General features: G+C 38.3%; 3 protein-coding genes across 5 annotated transcripts in view; 1 reads left to right on the forward strand and 2 right to left on the reverse strand.

Moving 5' to 3' along the window:
* LOC109960692 (protein phosphatase 1 regulatory subunit 3C-B-like) overlaps positions 1-5,427 on the forward strand; it is a 10,580-nt gene extending 5,153 nt beyond the window's left edge. The window contains exons 1-3 of one of the 2 annotated variants that reach the window (XM_020600962.1): positions 641-1,001; positions 1,179-1,262; positions 1,588-5,427. In XM_020600962.1, coding sequence (XP_020456618.1) covers positions 1,189-1,262; positions 1,588-2,578 — 1,065 coding nt within the window. In that variant the 5' untranslated portion in view covers positions 641-1,001; positions 1,179-1,188 and the 3' untranslated portion in view covers positions 2,579-5,427. Of the gene's footprint in view, positions 1-640; positions 1,002-1,178; positions 1,263-1,587 lie in introns of those variants that run through there. The other variant, XM_020600963.1, reaches the window with a different exon arrangement.
* Positions 5,428-6,838: 1,411 nt separating this feature from the next.
* Positions 6,839-8,009, reverse strand: LOC109960795 (phospholipase A2-like). The gene is made up of 4 exons (XM_020601156.1): positions 7,949-8,009; positions 7,704-7,851; positions 7,483-7,616; positions 6,839-7,279 (listed from the first exon to the last, which is right to left on the reverse strand). The coding sequence occupies exons 1-4, from the start codon at positions 7,995-7,997 to the stop codon at positions 7,161-7,163; spliced, it is 450 nt and encodes a 149-aa protein (XP_020456812.1). The 5' UTR covers positions 7,998-8,009; the 3' UTR covers positions 6,839-7,160.
* An 876-nt stretch (positions 8,010-8,885) lies between these two features.
* prkab1a (protein kinase, AMP-activated, beta 1 non-catalytic subunit, a) lies at positions 8,886-15,347 on the reverse strand. Of its 2 annotated transcripts, none has more exons than XM_020601214.1 (8): positions 15,246-15,347; positions 13,454-13,647; positions 13,195-13,364; positions 12,939-13,032; positions 12,517-12,631; positions 12,043-12,176; positions 11,628-11,696; positions 8,886-10,612 (listed from the first exon to the last, which is right to left on the reverse strand). In XM_020601214.1, exons 2-8 carry the CDS (start codon positions 13,601-13,603, stop codon positions 10,535-10,537), a joined length of 810 nt encoding a protein of 269 aa, XP_020456870.1. In that variant the 5' UTR covers positions 13,604-13,647; positions 15,246-15,347; the 3' UTR covers positions 8,886-10,534. The 2 variants fall into 2 exon arrangements, with proteins under 2 accessions (XP_020456870.1, XP_020456869.1); XM_020601213.1 differs by having other exon boundaries at positions 13,454-13,677.
* Between the last annotated feature and the right edge of the window lie 1,641 nt (positions 15,348-16,988).

Consider the following 16,988-nt stretch of genomic DNA (forward strand, 5'->3'; position numbering starts at 1 on the left):
TTTAGGTAAAACCATTCTTTTTTTCCTCTCTCTTTTATTCCAAAATCCCCAAAATGCAGATGATGTGTAACACACTTTTAGGAAAAGTCACTTACTGGGAGACATAGGGTTTTTACTCAAACAAAGTTACATGCATTTTAATAGGCAAGAGAGGTCCAAATGACCTCATGATGGTTCTAGTGTTAAAAAAATGAAATTAAAATAAAATAAATGCTAAATAAGAATACTTTTCCAACTAGCGAGTTATTTTCCAATTGAAAGGTTTATTGTATGAAGCTGATGAAAAACATGGCTTTTAGAAGATGTGTATGTTTTAACTGTGTACAGTAAGTTTAATTTCTTATCTACATAAAAGCAAGTGATTTTTTAAAATGTTAGCGCTACTCTGTTCTCATGAGTTCATCCCTTATCTAATCTGAAAGTAGGAGTCCAGCTCCTGTCAGCATGATTTGTAATTTAAATTGTAAAGAAGAAGAGAGAAGAACAACTTCAACTTGATGCATATTTAATGGAAAACATTTTAAATTCTAAAAAAGGGAGCTTAATTGGACATTGTGCCAGCAGCTTCCTTTTAACTGGCACTGGAGAATGGACAAGTCAGTAATTTAAAAAGGATCATTGGGTGAAGATTGTCAAAAAAAGAAAAATCCCAATAAAGAGGCTTTGGTGTGTATGCATGTTACACTCTAATACTCTTGAGTTCTACCATAATCTGTGCACAAGTTCATATTTGAGCAACTGAATCATTAGAGCAGAGTTACATGAAAAGAATTTGGAGGCACTCCCTTCCATCCAGCAGTTATTTAGGGGCAGCACATAAGCAGCTTTATTTCATTGGCTAAACCCTACTAACATGCAAATGTGGTGTCAGAGAAGGGTTCAGCGTCACTCACAAACTCCACGCATAAGCTCTGGAGAGAGCTAAAATAAACTGGGACCACAATCATGTCTTTCTTTCTTTCTTTTTCTCTGGTCTGGTGAAACATCATGTTGCTTTACATGTAAGTATAGCTTGCATTTAAAAATACAATTTCTTTTACATTTGTATTTTAAGCAATTAGTGATCAGTGTTCTCCAGAGCAGTTTGCAGCGATGCATATACTGTAGGCCCTTTTTGGACTGATTGTTGTTTAATTCACAAAGAACTTTTATTTATTATCCTCGTTTTCTGCCTATAGATTTTTCTAAATGAGATACAACTCTCTGGCAAAGACAATGGATTTACAGTGTAACATCTACAGGCTGAACATGAATTGTGCTAGGTAAGTTACTGTACTTTCATTTAATTGTACTTGTGGTGATTATAATATTGCATGCAATTATGTCATTACATTTGAACAAGTGGTAAAGGTAGCATGTTCTTAAAAAAAAGGTGTGCAACTAATCTTGGTACTTGTCCATGCAGACTCTGTCATCCAGGTCATAGTAAGCTGAAAAAAACTTAGAAAAATCAAAAGAACTGATGAAGCCTCTTAGATGAGAGGTGAAACGTCTTCAACCTAAAAACCTAGTCCAGTTGATCTTTCTAAGTTTTTTCAGCAATCTTGGTACTTGTAACTGAAGATCTTGTTTTGTTGTGTTCCTCAGAGTTCTCCATGCCTTTGGTAGTCAGCCCCAGCCCACTGTGATACCAGTTGATCTTGCTGTTTATCTGAGCCTCAGCCAGCACCAGCCTCTTTATCAGCTTCTGTCCATGTCTCCTCTGAAATCCACACAGCGACACAACTGTATGCCAAGGGCCCGCCTCCACTGTCCTTCTTTCTCATTTTCATCTTCATCACTACCTTCCTCCCCTTTGCACTTGGGACCTCGAAGCTGTTTCCGCAGGGACAGTGGCGGTGTAAGCAAGAAGCATGTGGTATTTGCAGATGCCAAAGGCCTAGCGCTCACTGCTGTCCGTCTTTTCATCCCTGAGCCATTTTCTCACACTTCCACACTGGTGTTGAAACCTTCTCTGGCCAAACTGCATGGCCAACAGTCAACCTCAAACAAACTGTCCCGCTACAAGTTGCGGCTGGGTTTCCCTCAGCCCACACTTGATTTTAAAGTATTCCTTGCACGCCTGCGAGAGATGCACGTACAGTTGGAAAGCTGCAACATTTCAGAGCACTCCTTGAGTGGCAAAGTGTGTGTCTCTCATGTCAGTATTGAAAAGGCTGTGCATATAAGGTTGACCTTTGACTCTTGGAGGAGCCATCATGATATTCCCTGCATGCTTCTGCAGCAACAGCGATATGCGGGTTCTGATTTGGATATTTTTTCCTTTGACTTTAGCTTACCCCAGAACATAGATCCAAATGAGCGGACTGAGTTTTGTGTGTCTTTCAGGCCAGGAGCTAGCGCAGCACCACACTGGGACAACAACAAAGGACAGAATTACAGGTTGTGCATGGAAAAAGATGAATCAAATGTTAACCATGGAAATGCTAACTGTTATGGCCCCATGCTTTCAAAACATAAGCCACCGTCTTGGCCTTCACACATGTCGCTCAGTATGCAGAGCACTGGTGATCATCTTCAGAAGAGTTTATCAAGCAGAGTCAGATCAGAATGGAAACATTTACATTCAGCGAAGTAGAACTGTATAATTAGTTTCTACCTTCTCAGCTAGACTGTCTTCTGGTAAACAAAATGCCTCCATATGTTGTCTGTGCCAGCAGATTATTGCAACCAACAGTTACACAATATAGTGTATAGAGCCACAAGGTCCAGGTTAGGTTGGGGTGGATGACTTGGTCCATAAGACAAAGGACTTTCTCCCAGAGGAGCTGAGTTCAGTTTGAGTGTCTACTGTGTCTTTTTTCAGCTAAGTTGTTTTTGTTTATAAACCTAACTAAGCAGTTTGTGTGACAAAATGTAATGAAACCATGACAGGCTCATAATGAAATCATAACAGCATGTTTATGAGCGTTTCCATGATGGTGGTGTTCTGGTAAGCTTGCCGTCATGTTCACGGTTCTTTCCATGATGATTAAAGTCTGTAAAACTCTGTGACGAATTAATGAATTTTCAATGTTAGATGGTCAAAAGCCAATAGTTAAAAATATCTCATCAACCTGAAATGAACTATCCCGCTGAAATGTGAATCGTTCATTCTCCCATTTACAAATGCACATTAAAGCATCTACAGTGTAAGCCCTGATTAACAGGGGCCCTAGAGGAAAACTGAAAACATAAGACCGCATGTATGGATTTCAAAGAAAACTCCTATAGTATATCAGCACACAAAGTTTTTGTCTTAAGAACCTTCTGTGCTTACAGCTCAAGTATTAACCCATAGTGGATGAACAAAGGGATGACCCCATGCTCTGAGATGTACTTTCACACACACATTGTTCCTCTTGGCTCAGGCTCAGATTCCTGGAGGGCCTTAAATGTGGTACATTATGCAGACCAGAGAGAATAAGTCAACAAACTGCAAGATCTTATGACACACAAGGTTTGCACAGAAAAGTATGTGCTAGACACTCCCCTACCTGCTGTGAAAAGTTGAAAAACATGCTGGGAAGACTTCTTGTACTGTACATGACTGGTATGACAAATAGCAAGTAACCATGGCAGCATCAGAACCAGCAAGTACTTTAGATAATGTGCGGGCTTGTGTTTACATGTGAGGGTGGAGTCATCATTAGATACTCTAGCAGCTACAGTGAGAAAGTCTTTGTCTCTGTTTCTCTTGTTCCTCTCCTTCTTAGTCACCTTTCTGTTAGACTTGTTTCTTTGTCTTTCATTTTCTATTCTCTCAAGCTTGTGTCCTCCCAGGACCACCATCTTTGGGAAATGTCACAGTCGAGCAATATCAAGTGGATGTGAACAGTTTGCACATGTAACAGGTTCACACACCCTTTCCCCCACAGCACTCATTTATTCATTAAATTCAACAATGTTCGGCTGGTGTCAGGTGTTACATCTTCTTAGCATCCAGTGAGCCACTCAGGAAAATATATCACAGCTTAACTACAGCAGGTTTGTGTGTCTATTTTTTTTTTGTCTGAGAGGACATTTGCTTTGTTTAACCACTTTAATACTTCAGAAGCTGTAGCCAATGCTTCACCGACATTCCATTACAAAGTAACTGACATGTTAAAGGGTCCTTTTTTTTCACAAAGTCTTACATCAGTCTTTTCTATAAAAGAGACCTGAAAACAAATTGCCCATATGCAACATCACCAAAAGACAGTCACACAAGCCAACCAATTCAATCACACACTTGCACAAACACACTAAATAAAATGTAATACTTCAGTTTGTCATACATCCAGGTTATTTCAGAGTGAAGTCCTGGTCCCACCACTACTTTCATGGCAAAGATAGTCCATTCCAGAAATACAGGACATACCCATGTATAAGTTTGTTTTTCTAAGGGAGACACAGACTGTGTTCTGTCATTCAACATGAAGAATCAATGTCAGCCACAAAAAGAATAACAGCAGTGGCTTAATTTGAAGCAACAATATTGTGAGAGTAATGACAAAAATTAGGTTTTTTTTTAGTAACAGAAGAAAAACAACAAGAAAAAGATATTTTTATTTTATTTTAGTTAGAATCAACATATCCTTCAGAATTGAGTGGTTAACCTCAACTGTTGCAACTTTTATCAAAATCTCAGAGCTGAAAACTATTGTTCAACCCACCTCTTCCCCATCAACTCTGCCTCCTTGATGTCATCGCACTGTTCACTTACTGGTTCTTCTCCATCAGCATCTATCTTCATATGGATTTACGCCTATTAAAAACACTTCACATTGACAAAAGTTTTATCTCCAGAAAATAAAAATTAAAAACAATAATTTTGCTGTTCCCTTTCATTTGATCTCTTCTTATTGAACTGATAATGCTCAGCTGAAGTATATAAAGAAAGGCTTTTATAATTTTGTTGCCTTTGTCATTTCTCTCATTTTATCTTTGAGCTAGCAGCAGCCACAGTTGGTGGATGGCCAGCAGCCATCTACCAGGTGCAGGTGCTTACGATGCTAATGTTTAGCGTTGTCTGAACAACAGCCTGAAGACTGGTCCAGTGAGCTGCAGCCACAGCTGTGATTACAATGAGTGAGCTGCTGGGAGCTACAGTAACAGCAGTGGCTAGCTTAGACCGAAACAGCAGGCTGCATTGACTGGATTTGTTTTATCTGGTGCCAAATTATCTCAGAAGCAACTGTCACCTGCAACCATCTGTTGGTCTTGGAGCTGTGTGTGACAACTGAGAAGAAGAGCAACTTATAGAAATACCCAGCGTCACCCAGCAATACAAATGGAGTTGACCTCAGATTGTTACCCGGCCTTGTTTGTAATGTGACCAACTAATGCTGTCAGAGCTGAAAATGATTATGGTACAATAGCTGCTGGTAGACTCAGTACTTGGTTAAGTCATATTGAATGATTGTTTTGCATGCTATACTATACTTTAAAGCTCCATGCAGTATTATATGTATGCAACCCCAAATCAGAAAAAAGATGGGAATGTATGTAAAATCAAAATTAAAACTGAAAATAGTGATGTGTAAATCATCTGTGTCCTGTATTTCATTGAAAACATGTGACACCTCATCAACTTTATTTTCTGTTCAAACTAAACACTCCCTTTAATTCTGAACCCTACAACACATTCCAAAAACAGGTGGGGCAGTTGCATTTCAGGACTGGTAATGAGGTAAAACAAGGAAATGGTGATCTAAGTTAGAACAGGTGATGCCAACAGGTGACTGCAATCATGGTTTGGCACAAAAGTGACATCCAGAAAAGGCTGAGCCCTTTAGGAGCAAAGATGGCCTGGGGATCTCCAATTTGCCAATGTATATATAAGAAAATTGGTCCTCAAAAAAGAAAAAGATAGGAAGAGATTTGGATACATCACCCTCTATGGTGCATAACATAAATAAAAGATTCAAAGAATCTTGGGGGCCCTCAGACAGCACTGCATCAAGAATCATTATTCTTCTATAAGAGATATAACCACATGGGCACAGGATTACTTTGGCAATCTTGTTTGGTACTTTGGTACAAATAGCGTCAACGAACACCCAGGACTGCTTAAGAATTGTTTGCAGAAAAAATGGGACAAAATTACACTTGAAACATTTCATCACTTTGTGTCCTCAGTCCCTAAATGTCTTTTGAGTGTTGTGAAAAGGAATAACAACATCACACTGTGGTAAATGCTTTACTGTCCCAACTTTTTTTTTTTTTTTTTTTTTTTTTTTGGAATGTGTTGCAGGCATCAGAGTTTGTTTATTTTGAACAAAGAATAAAATTGAGGTGTCATCAAATTGTTTAATGTAATACAGGGCACAGATGATTTACACATCAGTATTTTCTGTTTTAGTTTTGATTTTACATACCATTCCAACATTTTCTGGTTTGGGGTTGTATTTCCAGTGTTTGTGATCATAAAGCAGACAATCGATTAGTATGAAAATATGCATTTTAAATAAATGCCACTGTGTGTTAAACTTAAATTAATTAGCTAATTAAAAAGATAGTAATACACCAAACCACTAATAACACAAATACAGTATGAGATTGGAGAGGGCACCCAGAAAATACCATTCAGAGCTACTGTATTTGCTGATGGTTCATTAAAAAAACAGTATAAAACTATAATAAATCTAAAAATTTAAACTATAAAATTTAAACTGAATTCCTTTTTTTCCTGAAAAAATGCATATTTAATTATTTTACTATAGGTGCAAATATTGCATACTATACATGATGTTTTGTAAAATATACAGACAAAACATCAGATGGCAGTCTAAGCCTATGCTATTCTACAATATACTATCAATTTCATCCTCCAAGCTTGAGAAAGAAAAAGGTGGATCATTGTGCCCTCTATTGGTAACTTGTGCTATGATCATACTTGTGAATAACTGGCTTGAATATCACTAACCAGCATGTGAGAAAAAAAGAGATGCAGATCTAATTATATTTATTGTCAGAGTAACTTCAAAAATGTCATGCTGCCAAGAGAGACTTGGGACATGAAAGGAATGATGGATGGATATACCTTAGAAAAATTACAATATGAGAAATGTCTTGTACCGAACACAAATCATGTTGCGTTATATGTGACTGTATAGTATGACACATTTGATAAAACAATCACAGTCACCTTAGAACACTAAAAGTTGGTTGCGTGGAAGGTTAAATTCATCTGGAAATCTCTAGCGACAGCGATCATTGGGCAGGTGTTCATTATCAGGGTTCCAAGGTGACACACCAAAGCACTCAGCGGCCTTCCTGTCGCACTCACAGATGAACATCTCACATTCATTGTTTTTGCCTGAAGAAGTGAAAGAGACTAACTTCACTCTACTTAAAGGCAAGCAAACATTTCTACAAATTAAATTCTTTTTTCCACTGAATTCATTTGTATTTCACTCCCCACTGCATCTATCCCTGATAAGTAGAAATAGTGACAGAAAAGACAAAAATGTATGTTACTGCAGGTTTATAAGTTCATGTGAGTAGAGTTGGTGTACTCACTGCCACAGGTGATCTTCTTGTTGACACTGTCACAACTGTAGTCATATAACTCTGTGTAAGGGTTATCAACGATGGGCCAGCACTTGGGATGCTGAATAGCATCACTATAACACTGGTCATGCACTTGGCAGCACCTAGTTTAAACAAAGATACATTCTGAAACACACTGAAAAGACTTTTTTAATGACATCTTGTAGCAAGCAGAGTGACTGAATCATAACCTATCAAGGTCATCCACAGGTGTGCCAGAGCCTCCAAATCCGCAGTAGCAGCCATAGTCAGAATAGTCCAGAGTAGGCCAGCTATTAGGCATCATACACAGGATCATCTTTCTGAACTGGGTGAGTGCCTTGTAGTCCAACGACTGGGCTGCAGCACAAGCAGGCACAACCACAAATGTATTTATATTGTACTATTCACCACCACCATCCATACAGATGAGTAGCTTTTGTCAAATTGTACTCACCAACAGTGAGGCTTGCCGCCAAGAGAAACAGAGCCCGGAGAGTATTCATCCTGCTAGTCAAAAGGTCAGCCACAGAGTAGCTCTCTCCCTGAGATCAGGCCATCTTTATATATTAAGCATGGGGCCTTGGAATCTGACCATTCAGCTGTTCATACTACAGAGGGTCACACGTTTCGCAATGCATGGGCTCTGAGATACAGACTCAAAGCAGCAGGTGTAAAGGCAAGTAAAACTCTCAGGCTCTGTGATCTTTTTCAAACCGTGTGCGATGTTTCTAAAGATGCTTAAGTTAGATCATCTGTAGATGCTATTTTTGTCTACGTCTGTAAAAACTTCATGGCCAAAAAACAGAGATAAACACAACCAGTTTTCCACCATATGTATAAAGACATGGAAAACCCAGACTTTCAAGATTGATGCACTAATGTTATGAAGAGGAAAGCGCCCTTAGCCATGTTAACAGTATCTGTCAAGGAGAATGTTGCAGATTTCCCAGCACATTTGACAAGTCATAGTTGGAATTATGTTTTAGACATTACTGAAGATTAATAATAATAAAAGCTTAAAATCTTATGTTTTAAATGTATAGAATGTTTGATCTGTCTCAACCAGCAACATTTAAACAATTTCTTCTATTTAAAGCGTTTTGCACATTGAATATGTGCTTAGTGAATTTTTGTCACTTAGTGTGAAAAAGCCAATTTTTTCTTTCCATTCCATTTCCACCTGTTTGTTCAAAACATTCAAAAGCCACAGTTTTCCTCATGATAAAAAAAAAAAAGGTTGGTACGCACTACACTGTTTACAAAAATTGCTGCAGGGGTTTTTATGATTGTGAGTCAAAACAAGCCACTGCCTTCTATTAAAGAGTGTGAGGCTGAAAGTACACAAATATATAATGTACAGACACGCACAAATAACACACGCCACATTATGATTTTTTACTGTAGCTTAACCTTTAATAAAAGATCTCTCAAAAATGGTAAATGTGTACACACCAGCATGGTTCAAGGGCTCACATTTTAATGGTATTGCAACTTATCTGAATGTCTTCCCATCAATAAATCATTACCACACTAGTTCTGAAACAATAACAGAAGCAACACAAACAAATGAGAGATTTTCTGAGATCATCAGTTTCAGCACTCTCTGCCCTCCTGGCTGATAATAAATATGGCCTCATATGTTTATGGCAATTACTCCTACAGTACATACCACACAAACCTGCAGTAACAGTGACAGCATTATGGTCAGTGTTATGGTTCTTCAAGTCAGTTTTAGTCACACGACTTTCATTGTCTCATATCTTCAGCCTTCTGATTCCTGTTAAATGTTTTCTTCTTCTTCTTTTCAACAATGAATTGATCAGAAGTTTCATTTTATAGAAACCTTCCTTGCCACTAAAGATTAGCAGTGTAAGGAAGCTGGGGAGACTTCATTTTTAGAATGCACTTAGATTCAGTGAAAAAAGTGTTGAAAAACTATTGCACATGTGCAAAGGTATATCAGTGTGAAGACTACAAAACCTGCATAATGTTCAAAAGGGTTAAGTATTAGTGTTCTGAAACATTACTGTGCAGTAAATATGCACACACTGTGAATATATTCTACATAAAATATACATATTCAACATAAAATAAACATTTATTATCATAGTGCACAACTAATATAATAATTTTAAAACTGAGATGAAATTAATGTATGAAAAAATAATGAAATGTTATGGTTTTGGTCTCAACTACATTGTCTAAGTCTTAATTAAGAAAGTTGTCTCGATTAGTCTTGTCCACAACACTGAAATTTTTGACAACCAAACAAACCACATCATCAACTAAAGTGAATATATATCTATTGTGCTCATCAGTTTCAAGATAAATAAGCAAAAGAAACAGTGAAACACCACTGCAGTGCAATTTTTTTCCCCATCGTTGATTTGATTCTTGACTGTTCCACCATTGGTTCCTCAACCATGGAAAAGACGATAGCAGCCTCACGTATCTCAGGTGTTTCAGCCTGGTTTTCCAGGTATTACCTTATATTTTTGTGTGCTTGGATTACAGACCTGGCATAGTGTCCTATCTCAGTGCCTCTCTAGGTTTACTAAGCAAAAACAGTGTTAAAAACTACAGGGGGCAGTCAGTGAGCACAGAAAGGAAGCTCATTTAGGACTGGAGTGACTAGGTGACATCATCGTAAACAGATGTGTACGATAACTGGCTTGTGACACTGAGCTATATGAATAAAACTTGACGCAATATGACTTTTTGCTGTACATGCATGTCTGACTTTATCATTTGATTCCATCTTAGCTTATGCGCTGTTTCAGTACATTCCCTCAGTAAATACTATTCCTAATTTTTTTCTGCAAATGAAAGTTAAATTTACAAATATAACTTCACCTCTTTTAGAGCTGCTTCTTTAAGTTAGCATGTGGAATTAAGAGGTGAAACCCCAAAGCGATATGAGCCTGGACTCCCCTGTCCTCTCTACGCTATGGAAAAGACAGGTGGAGCTAATATTTTGTACACTCAGTGTACAGTTAACACACTGGAACAGAATTTATAAAGTCTTGAACTTGATCTTGAATCAGATGGGCTTATATAGTAAGGTGGTAACATACTTCTTCTTGTAGCGATGTGTTGCACTGAGTACCATCACCCCATCCTGTGAAATAATAGATAAAGATAACATGAGGCAAAATATACTTAAAAACACATGAAATTGATGCTTTCAGCTTGGATCCATGTGGGTCTTATGACAACAGTGGTATCAGGCTCACATTTCGACATGTGGACCACAGTGGGGACCGCACCGTCAAGCCTGCGATTAGTGGACGACCTGCTCTACCTCCGCAACACGTGCAAGAAAATATTTCAAACTTCACCTGAGGTTAATATAAGGATTCAGCAGTCTGAAATACACAAATCTATTTAGTATTATCCCAAGTTGTAGTCTTTCTAGTGTGTTGCCGATCCTCCAGTGCAGCTTACCACATAAACACTAACCAGAAAAACGAAGAGATTTTGCATTAAAAAAAAACTCACTTTTAAAACCTACCCACTTAACTTGATAAACTCAAACTGCTGAAGATTTACATTTACTTCAGATAAACTCTAAAATGCATTTTAGCTCAAAACGAGGACATTGTATTGTTGTCCCCCATCATCAGTAGAGATCTCTTAAGAAGGGACAGCAGGAACAGGAGAAATGATAAGAGAAAGCAAAAACATTCCAGTCTACATATGGTCCTGAGAACACTGCTTTAATACAAACCTGAAAAAATGCTCCAACTAATATAAAAAAAGCTGTGCACAGGTCAAAAGAGTATCAATGAACAGGGCACATGTATGTTTTTCCTCTTTTTCAACATTTAGTCTGACACTGCTGGCTGTACTTATATCTTAGTGTGTTTGTTTTTCCTGTCATGTTGTTGGAAGAAGGGGCAATTATCTGTCCTTCAGCCTATGAGTAGCCTGTTAGCATTCCACTGATATAATGTGCAAGCTTCCTAAGATAAGCAGCAGCTCACAGTCTAAATTAAAAAATGCTAACAAAGCTGATAATTTATCACGTGGCACTACAGAACGTTTTCCCACATTTCAGCAGCCAGATGTGCTGAAAACGGCAAACATAGAACAGAATTATGTTTTGGAGTGTTTCAGTCTGCTTGCGACCTTACCTTTATGGAAAGAGCATAAAGGTGGTTGAGCATCACATGGTTGGGTTCTGGGAGTAATGCAGGGTCACACTGGATATAAACAGAAATAAACCAATAAAGAGACTCTGAAGCAGATTTTCTTTCTCTTTCTATTTGTCTTATTACATTGCCTGCTGAGTATTATGTATTGTGGTGGTTCTATTGTATTATGTATGACCAATATGTTGCTTTTTCAACAAACTATTTATCCTGATATGATAAACCTTTAATATTTAGACTATTAATATTTCAACTATTTGTTTAAGTTACTGTTTTTAAGGATGCGACAGTTACAGTACAAAGCACAGAACAAGAAGTTGACATTTTTCAAGAAGATCCACAATCAAAACAACTGCGTGTGGAATGAGCCTGATTTAAATCCATGGCAGCTACTTACAGAAATTCCAGTGTCTTTGTTGAGGATGACCTGTAGCAGGTGTGGTGGAAGGATGGGTGGAGACTTAAACTTCTCTTCCTGTTTCGGAGCATAGGCATCCTGATGATATGGCCCAGGAGGCGAGCTGGAGAGGTCTAATGAAGGCAGAAAGGAAAGAGAGCAGTCAGGGAGGATTGTACAGCTAAGATAGTGTCATATTCAAACATTTGCACAGACCTGGCATCAGTTCACACAACAGCTCTAAATTCCCATTTTAAAATTCTACCCCTGAAATTCAGTTGGAAGAAAGTGGTTTAAATTAACTGATGTTCACTAATAGATGCTGGGCAATAGGACCAGCACAGCAAAATACTGAGGAAAAAAACAGATTCCTTTATTCATTTTGCACATTTTTCTGGACCTGTTTCTAAAACATTTTCTCTGTATCAATGAATCCTAGCACAGCAGACATGAGAACAGGCTGTCGGCACTCACCTGACATGTCAGAGCATTTCTGCGAGTCCACCATTAGAGCATCAAACACCTCAAAGTCAGTTTTCTTGACTTGGATGACATTGTTGACTGTGCCAAGCTGATTGGTTACAACTGGCTGTGAGGAAGAACACAAAATGGTCAAATCATTTCATTAAAAAATGACAGGTATTAATAGTTTATGATGGAATTTTTATGACTTTGTCCATCAAAATGATGGCCAATAACAAAATCACTGCAACCTCTGGTAATAATCGCAGGAAGCTGCAGAGAAAATTATCTGGTAAAATATACCCAGATTAAAAGGCCTCTTCATCCACTGTAGGGCACAATAACAGCTACAAGAATTGCTCTAGCTGGATGTTGCCTGATGAAAGCCTGTATGACTAAAGGTTAGTTATATTAGTGTCAGAATAATAGCTGACCTCAGCTGGGTCATGGGTCCACTGGCCGTCCACATAAAACTTGTACTGATGCTCACCTTCAGGTAGATCAACAATGGCCACAAATGTGTTCTGACTTTGGAAGATGACAAGAGAGAGCATGTGACAAACAGGTTAAGTTGACAGAGCAACTTCTCTTTTAATCTTCAGTCTCATTAAAAACATGTCCTATCAAATACCTACAAACGAGTACAGGAATGTAACAGAAGAAAAACATAACAATACAAGATGCCCTCACCTTCTAATAAGAGGAATTTTGTTGGCCCAATTGTTGAAGGATCCAGAGAGGTAGACCTCCTTGCCATCTCCAGTCCAGCGAAAGACTGTTGGTCGGTCTAAAGTTGGCCCTTTGTCTTCTGCTTCTAAGTCCTGCTGCCATGCAAGGAACTCTTCTTTCTCTAAAGGAGCCTGAAATACCCATAAAAACAACTATCTATAGGCACAAAATGATCACATCGGCAGCAGACAAACTGTTGTGAGACAGCAGCATGACGTACTTTCATATCTTCACCGTGAAAAATCTCTGCATCCTCGGGGCTGTCCATCAGGATTTTTGGCCTCTCCCCCTCCTTTATGCCTCGGCTGTCTCTTCGCTGAGCCTTTTCCCCGTGGCCCATTGCAGCCCTCTCACTACTTGTATTTCCCATGGTTTTATCTTCTTGTACGTAGGCAGTTACAAGGTCAGTGTCAGCTATAAAGCCAAGCAGCAGCTCAGAAAAGACTGCAAAAACATTTTTAAAATAAGATCATAGCTGCTCCTTAGGTTCTGGCATTAAACTTAGCTTTTTAGGAGCTCATTACTAAAATGAGAAATAACATTTTTTTACAGGCACAACATGTCTTATCTACAATGGTTTACGAGTACAGCAGCAGAATAAGCTTAGACAAACTAGCAAACAAAAACAGCTATGGGTCAGTATTGTGTACAAAGACTTTTGTTTGCCTCCATTTCAGAGGGAATTACTGCATGTGTTACTACCCTGTATATATCTGACAGCTGAAGCAGTGGGTTCTTTACATGGTATACAGTAGCTGTACAAACTGTATGGTTATTACAGAATCCCTGCAGCTGGGAACCGAGTCATGTGGGTGAGTATTTTTCAAAGCACCACCAGGGCTCCTGTAATGTTAGACACCCTTTTATGTTAGTCAAGAGGCTAAAGTATAATTTCTTTCAGTAAAGTATCTTGTCTTTTTAAAGTGCCAGTGTGTTCCTGGCAGCTTTTTGGTTTCTATCAGTTAATAATGTTACTGCAGTGTAAATAATCCATTACAATCAACACATACAGTATATTGGCTTTTAATAATTACTTCATTTCTGCTTGTATATGGCACTGCTGTATAACAGCAATGCAGTGCAGACTTAAAAAATAAAACTGGACTACCAGGTACACAAGTAAGCAAAGGCAACATCACCTTGACAGAACAAAGGCATCTGCAGGAATAGATTACCTATTTCAAGGATGTTTCTGAATGCAAACTGAGTTTCATACCAATGTGAACTGAAATGAAACAGTGCACCGGTTTCAATCTGAAATGCTACCAGTGGTAACCAGAGCTCAATGTGTCACCAATATAAAGCCAACCCAGTATAATTAAGGTGAAGCAAAACGATAACAAAGAGGTTTGTGTCTGGTCTGGTAGCTCCAGTACTGTAGCCTATATAACTGTCAGCGTCGGATCATTAAAATCTTCAATCAACCTTAATGCAACATCTCGCGTTATAATAACTTGTAGGTATAATTTAAGATGCCAAGTCGTTTTTTTCCATGGTTTTGCTTGTACTACAATTAATTATTCTTGATGAGAGAGTGCAGTATACTTTTACACCGTATGACAGTATTAGCTTAAAATTTTCAGTAAACTACACCTGTGAAACGATCAGATAAAACAGAAACATTTTGCAGCGCACACTGTAGCGATCTAATGCTAGTATGACGGTTCTACAGAGCCATGGACTTTACTAAACACTGTACTAAACTGACATTACATTAGCCACCTTGGTACTGACCCCCGAGGAAGGCTAACGCATGTTAGCTCATCTTATAACCTGATGTGCATAGAAATAAACACCAATACTATCTTGTGTTGTAGAATAGCTGGATTAGCGTGCCATGACTGGTTCGTAGGAAATTTAGTAATTTAGTGGCGACTCTGCTGTTTAGCTATGCTACATGATTTAACGTTACTAAAGCTGTAATTTAATGTTACTGGCTGCTACACAGAAGTGACGCCCATTAAGGAATGAAAGCACTGGCTGTAAATACAGATAGTCGTTTAGCTTTTTACCTGAGCTGAGTCTGCAGCGGTAGACGGAGACGTTATCCTCTCAAACCCATAAGAGCAGAAAACACTAAAGCGGCTCACACTAACGAAAACACCCCCCCGAGCTTTTTTTGGAGTGCGCATGCGCATTAGGTCAAACTGAATCAAACACCTTTGCCTTTGCTTCAGTAAAGATTACTGAACAATGCTCAATATTTTCTTCTTATAGTACCTTATCACATAAACAATTTATAATATTATCATCAATTTTTCAGTATTTCATGATCAAGATATTTTCACATCTATATTTCTGTCTAGTGGCAGGTGTAATTTTATGTACTGGACACTAGATGGAAGTTTAGTAGGCCTCAGTGACAATGGACAGTAAGGAAAAACAGCTCTTTTTGTATAGTGAGCCTATAAATGGCTTCATTACTAATGTACACAAATTGTATGTTGCTGTAATTGTGATACTGTTATATGTATTATAGTCATAATTATTATAATAATGAATCGGTTACAAACACTGTCCAGGTTACCTGTGCAAACCTGTTTCACAAATTTGACATACAAACAATACATTTTAGTCAGGAAATTTGTCAACATTACTGTTATACTGGCATTAAAAATATTGACAGAATAGGTTTGTATAGTGCATCATGTATTGCTGTGTGTTTGGAGCTACAGTGACATTTGCCATGAGTTTTATCATCAATATACATCATGCACAGTGAGTGACTGCTACTTCCCTTTCATACAAAAGGTCTTCAGGTGGCCTTTGAACTATGCATCCAGGTGTAACAATGCCTCATAAGGTCACCTTCAAAAATAAGCCCACAATTTCTTTTCTGTGAGCTCTGTAAAGCTTCAAATGTCACACTTTATAGCGATGGGATCATGCAGCAAATCACTGATCCCTATGTCAGGTAGCACAACCTGATCTTAAGAGCATGCCAAACCTCATGCAGCTGTGGTGGACACAATTTTCCTGAGCAGTGCTGTGCCAGGGTTACCATCATTAGGTGAAGATATTGTGACTTGCCATAGTAGGAAAATCACAGGTGCAAATAATAACTTTAACAATGACTCTGATCCAATTTAGGTGAACCAGAATGTATAATATATGGACGCTGGAATGTAGCCATTGTAGTTGTAGTCATTTTACAGTTGATTGGGTTTATTTAAAAGCTGTTACTACTGCAATAAAATATAAACATTTTAAGTCATTTGCCATCAGCATTACTGCCCATAGCTGCTATGGTGAAAATATGATGAGGATTATTTCTTTTTAGTTCTTTCAGTTCAGTACCTTCTGTTATGGGATCTTTTGTTAGCAGCGTCATGCAATGCGGCAGCACAAGTAAAAAAAGATTAAATAAATGATGTCTTTTCATCTTTTTTGTTCACTAACTACACCGATTCTCTTTTTCTCAAACTTCACCACAAATTTAATAGAACTAATGATGTTCACCCCCAAACAGCACTCCAACATCCACCAGACACAGGGAGCAATGAATGCTGGAGACGTTGACGCATAATGTGAAGCTAAACAAAAACGTGCCCAGCAGAGATGTGTGAACTGAAAGGAGGTTAGATTTCAGTGAACCATTTGAAAACAGAAGAATCTACATCCACAAGGCCCTATTATCTAGAATGTCACAGCAGACACAGCCCCAAGTCATGGGCATGGTCACAGTTGATCGCGGTACACAGATGTCAGTCTGCACGGGGTGTTCAATTACAAAGATTTAATTTTTCCCTTCGCAG

Source organism: Monopterus albus, unplaced genomic scaffold (assembly GCF_001952655.1).
Source record: "Monopterus albus unplaced genomic scaffold, M_albus_1.0 scaffold50.1, whole genome shotgun sequence".
Taxonomy (NCBI): domain Eukaryota; kingdom Metazoa; phylum Chordata; class Actinopteri; order Synbranchiformes; family Synbranchidae; genus Monopterus; species Monopterus albus.

Excerpts from the sequence above, each read along its gene's own strand:
- LOC109960795 (XM_020601156.1), bottom strand. The coding sequence starts at position 7,997 with ATGAATACTCTCCGGGCTCTGTTTCTCTTGGCGGCAAGCCTCACTGTT. Across the intron at positions 7,852-7,948 it reads GGCGGCAAGCCTCACTGTTG|CCCAGTCGTTGGACTACAAG; the intron begins GTGAGTACAATT and ends CTTGTGCTGCAG. Across the intron at positions 7,280-7,482 it reads CAAGAAGATCACCTGTGGCA|GCAAAAACAATGAATGTGAG; the intron begins GTGAGTACACCA and ends TCACTTCTTCAG.
- prkab1a (XM_020601214.1), bottom strand. The coding sequence starts at position 13,603 with ATGGGAAATACAAGTAGTGAGAGGGCTGCAATGGGCCACGGGGAAAAG. Across the intron at positions 13,033-13,194 it reads AAAATTCCTCTTATTAGAAG|TCAGAACACATTTGTGGCCA; the intron begins GTGAGGGCATCT and ends CATCTTCCAAAG. Across the intron at positions 12,632-12,938 it reads GGACCCATGACCCAGCTGAG|CCAGTTGTAACCAATCAGCT; the intron begins GTCAGCTATTAT and ends TCTTCCTCACAG.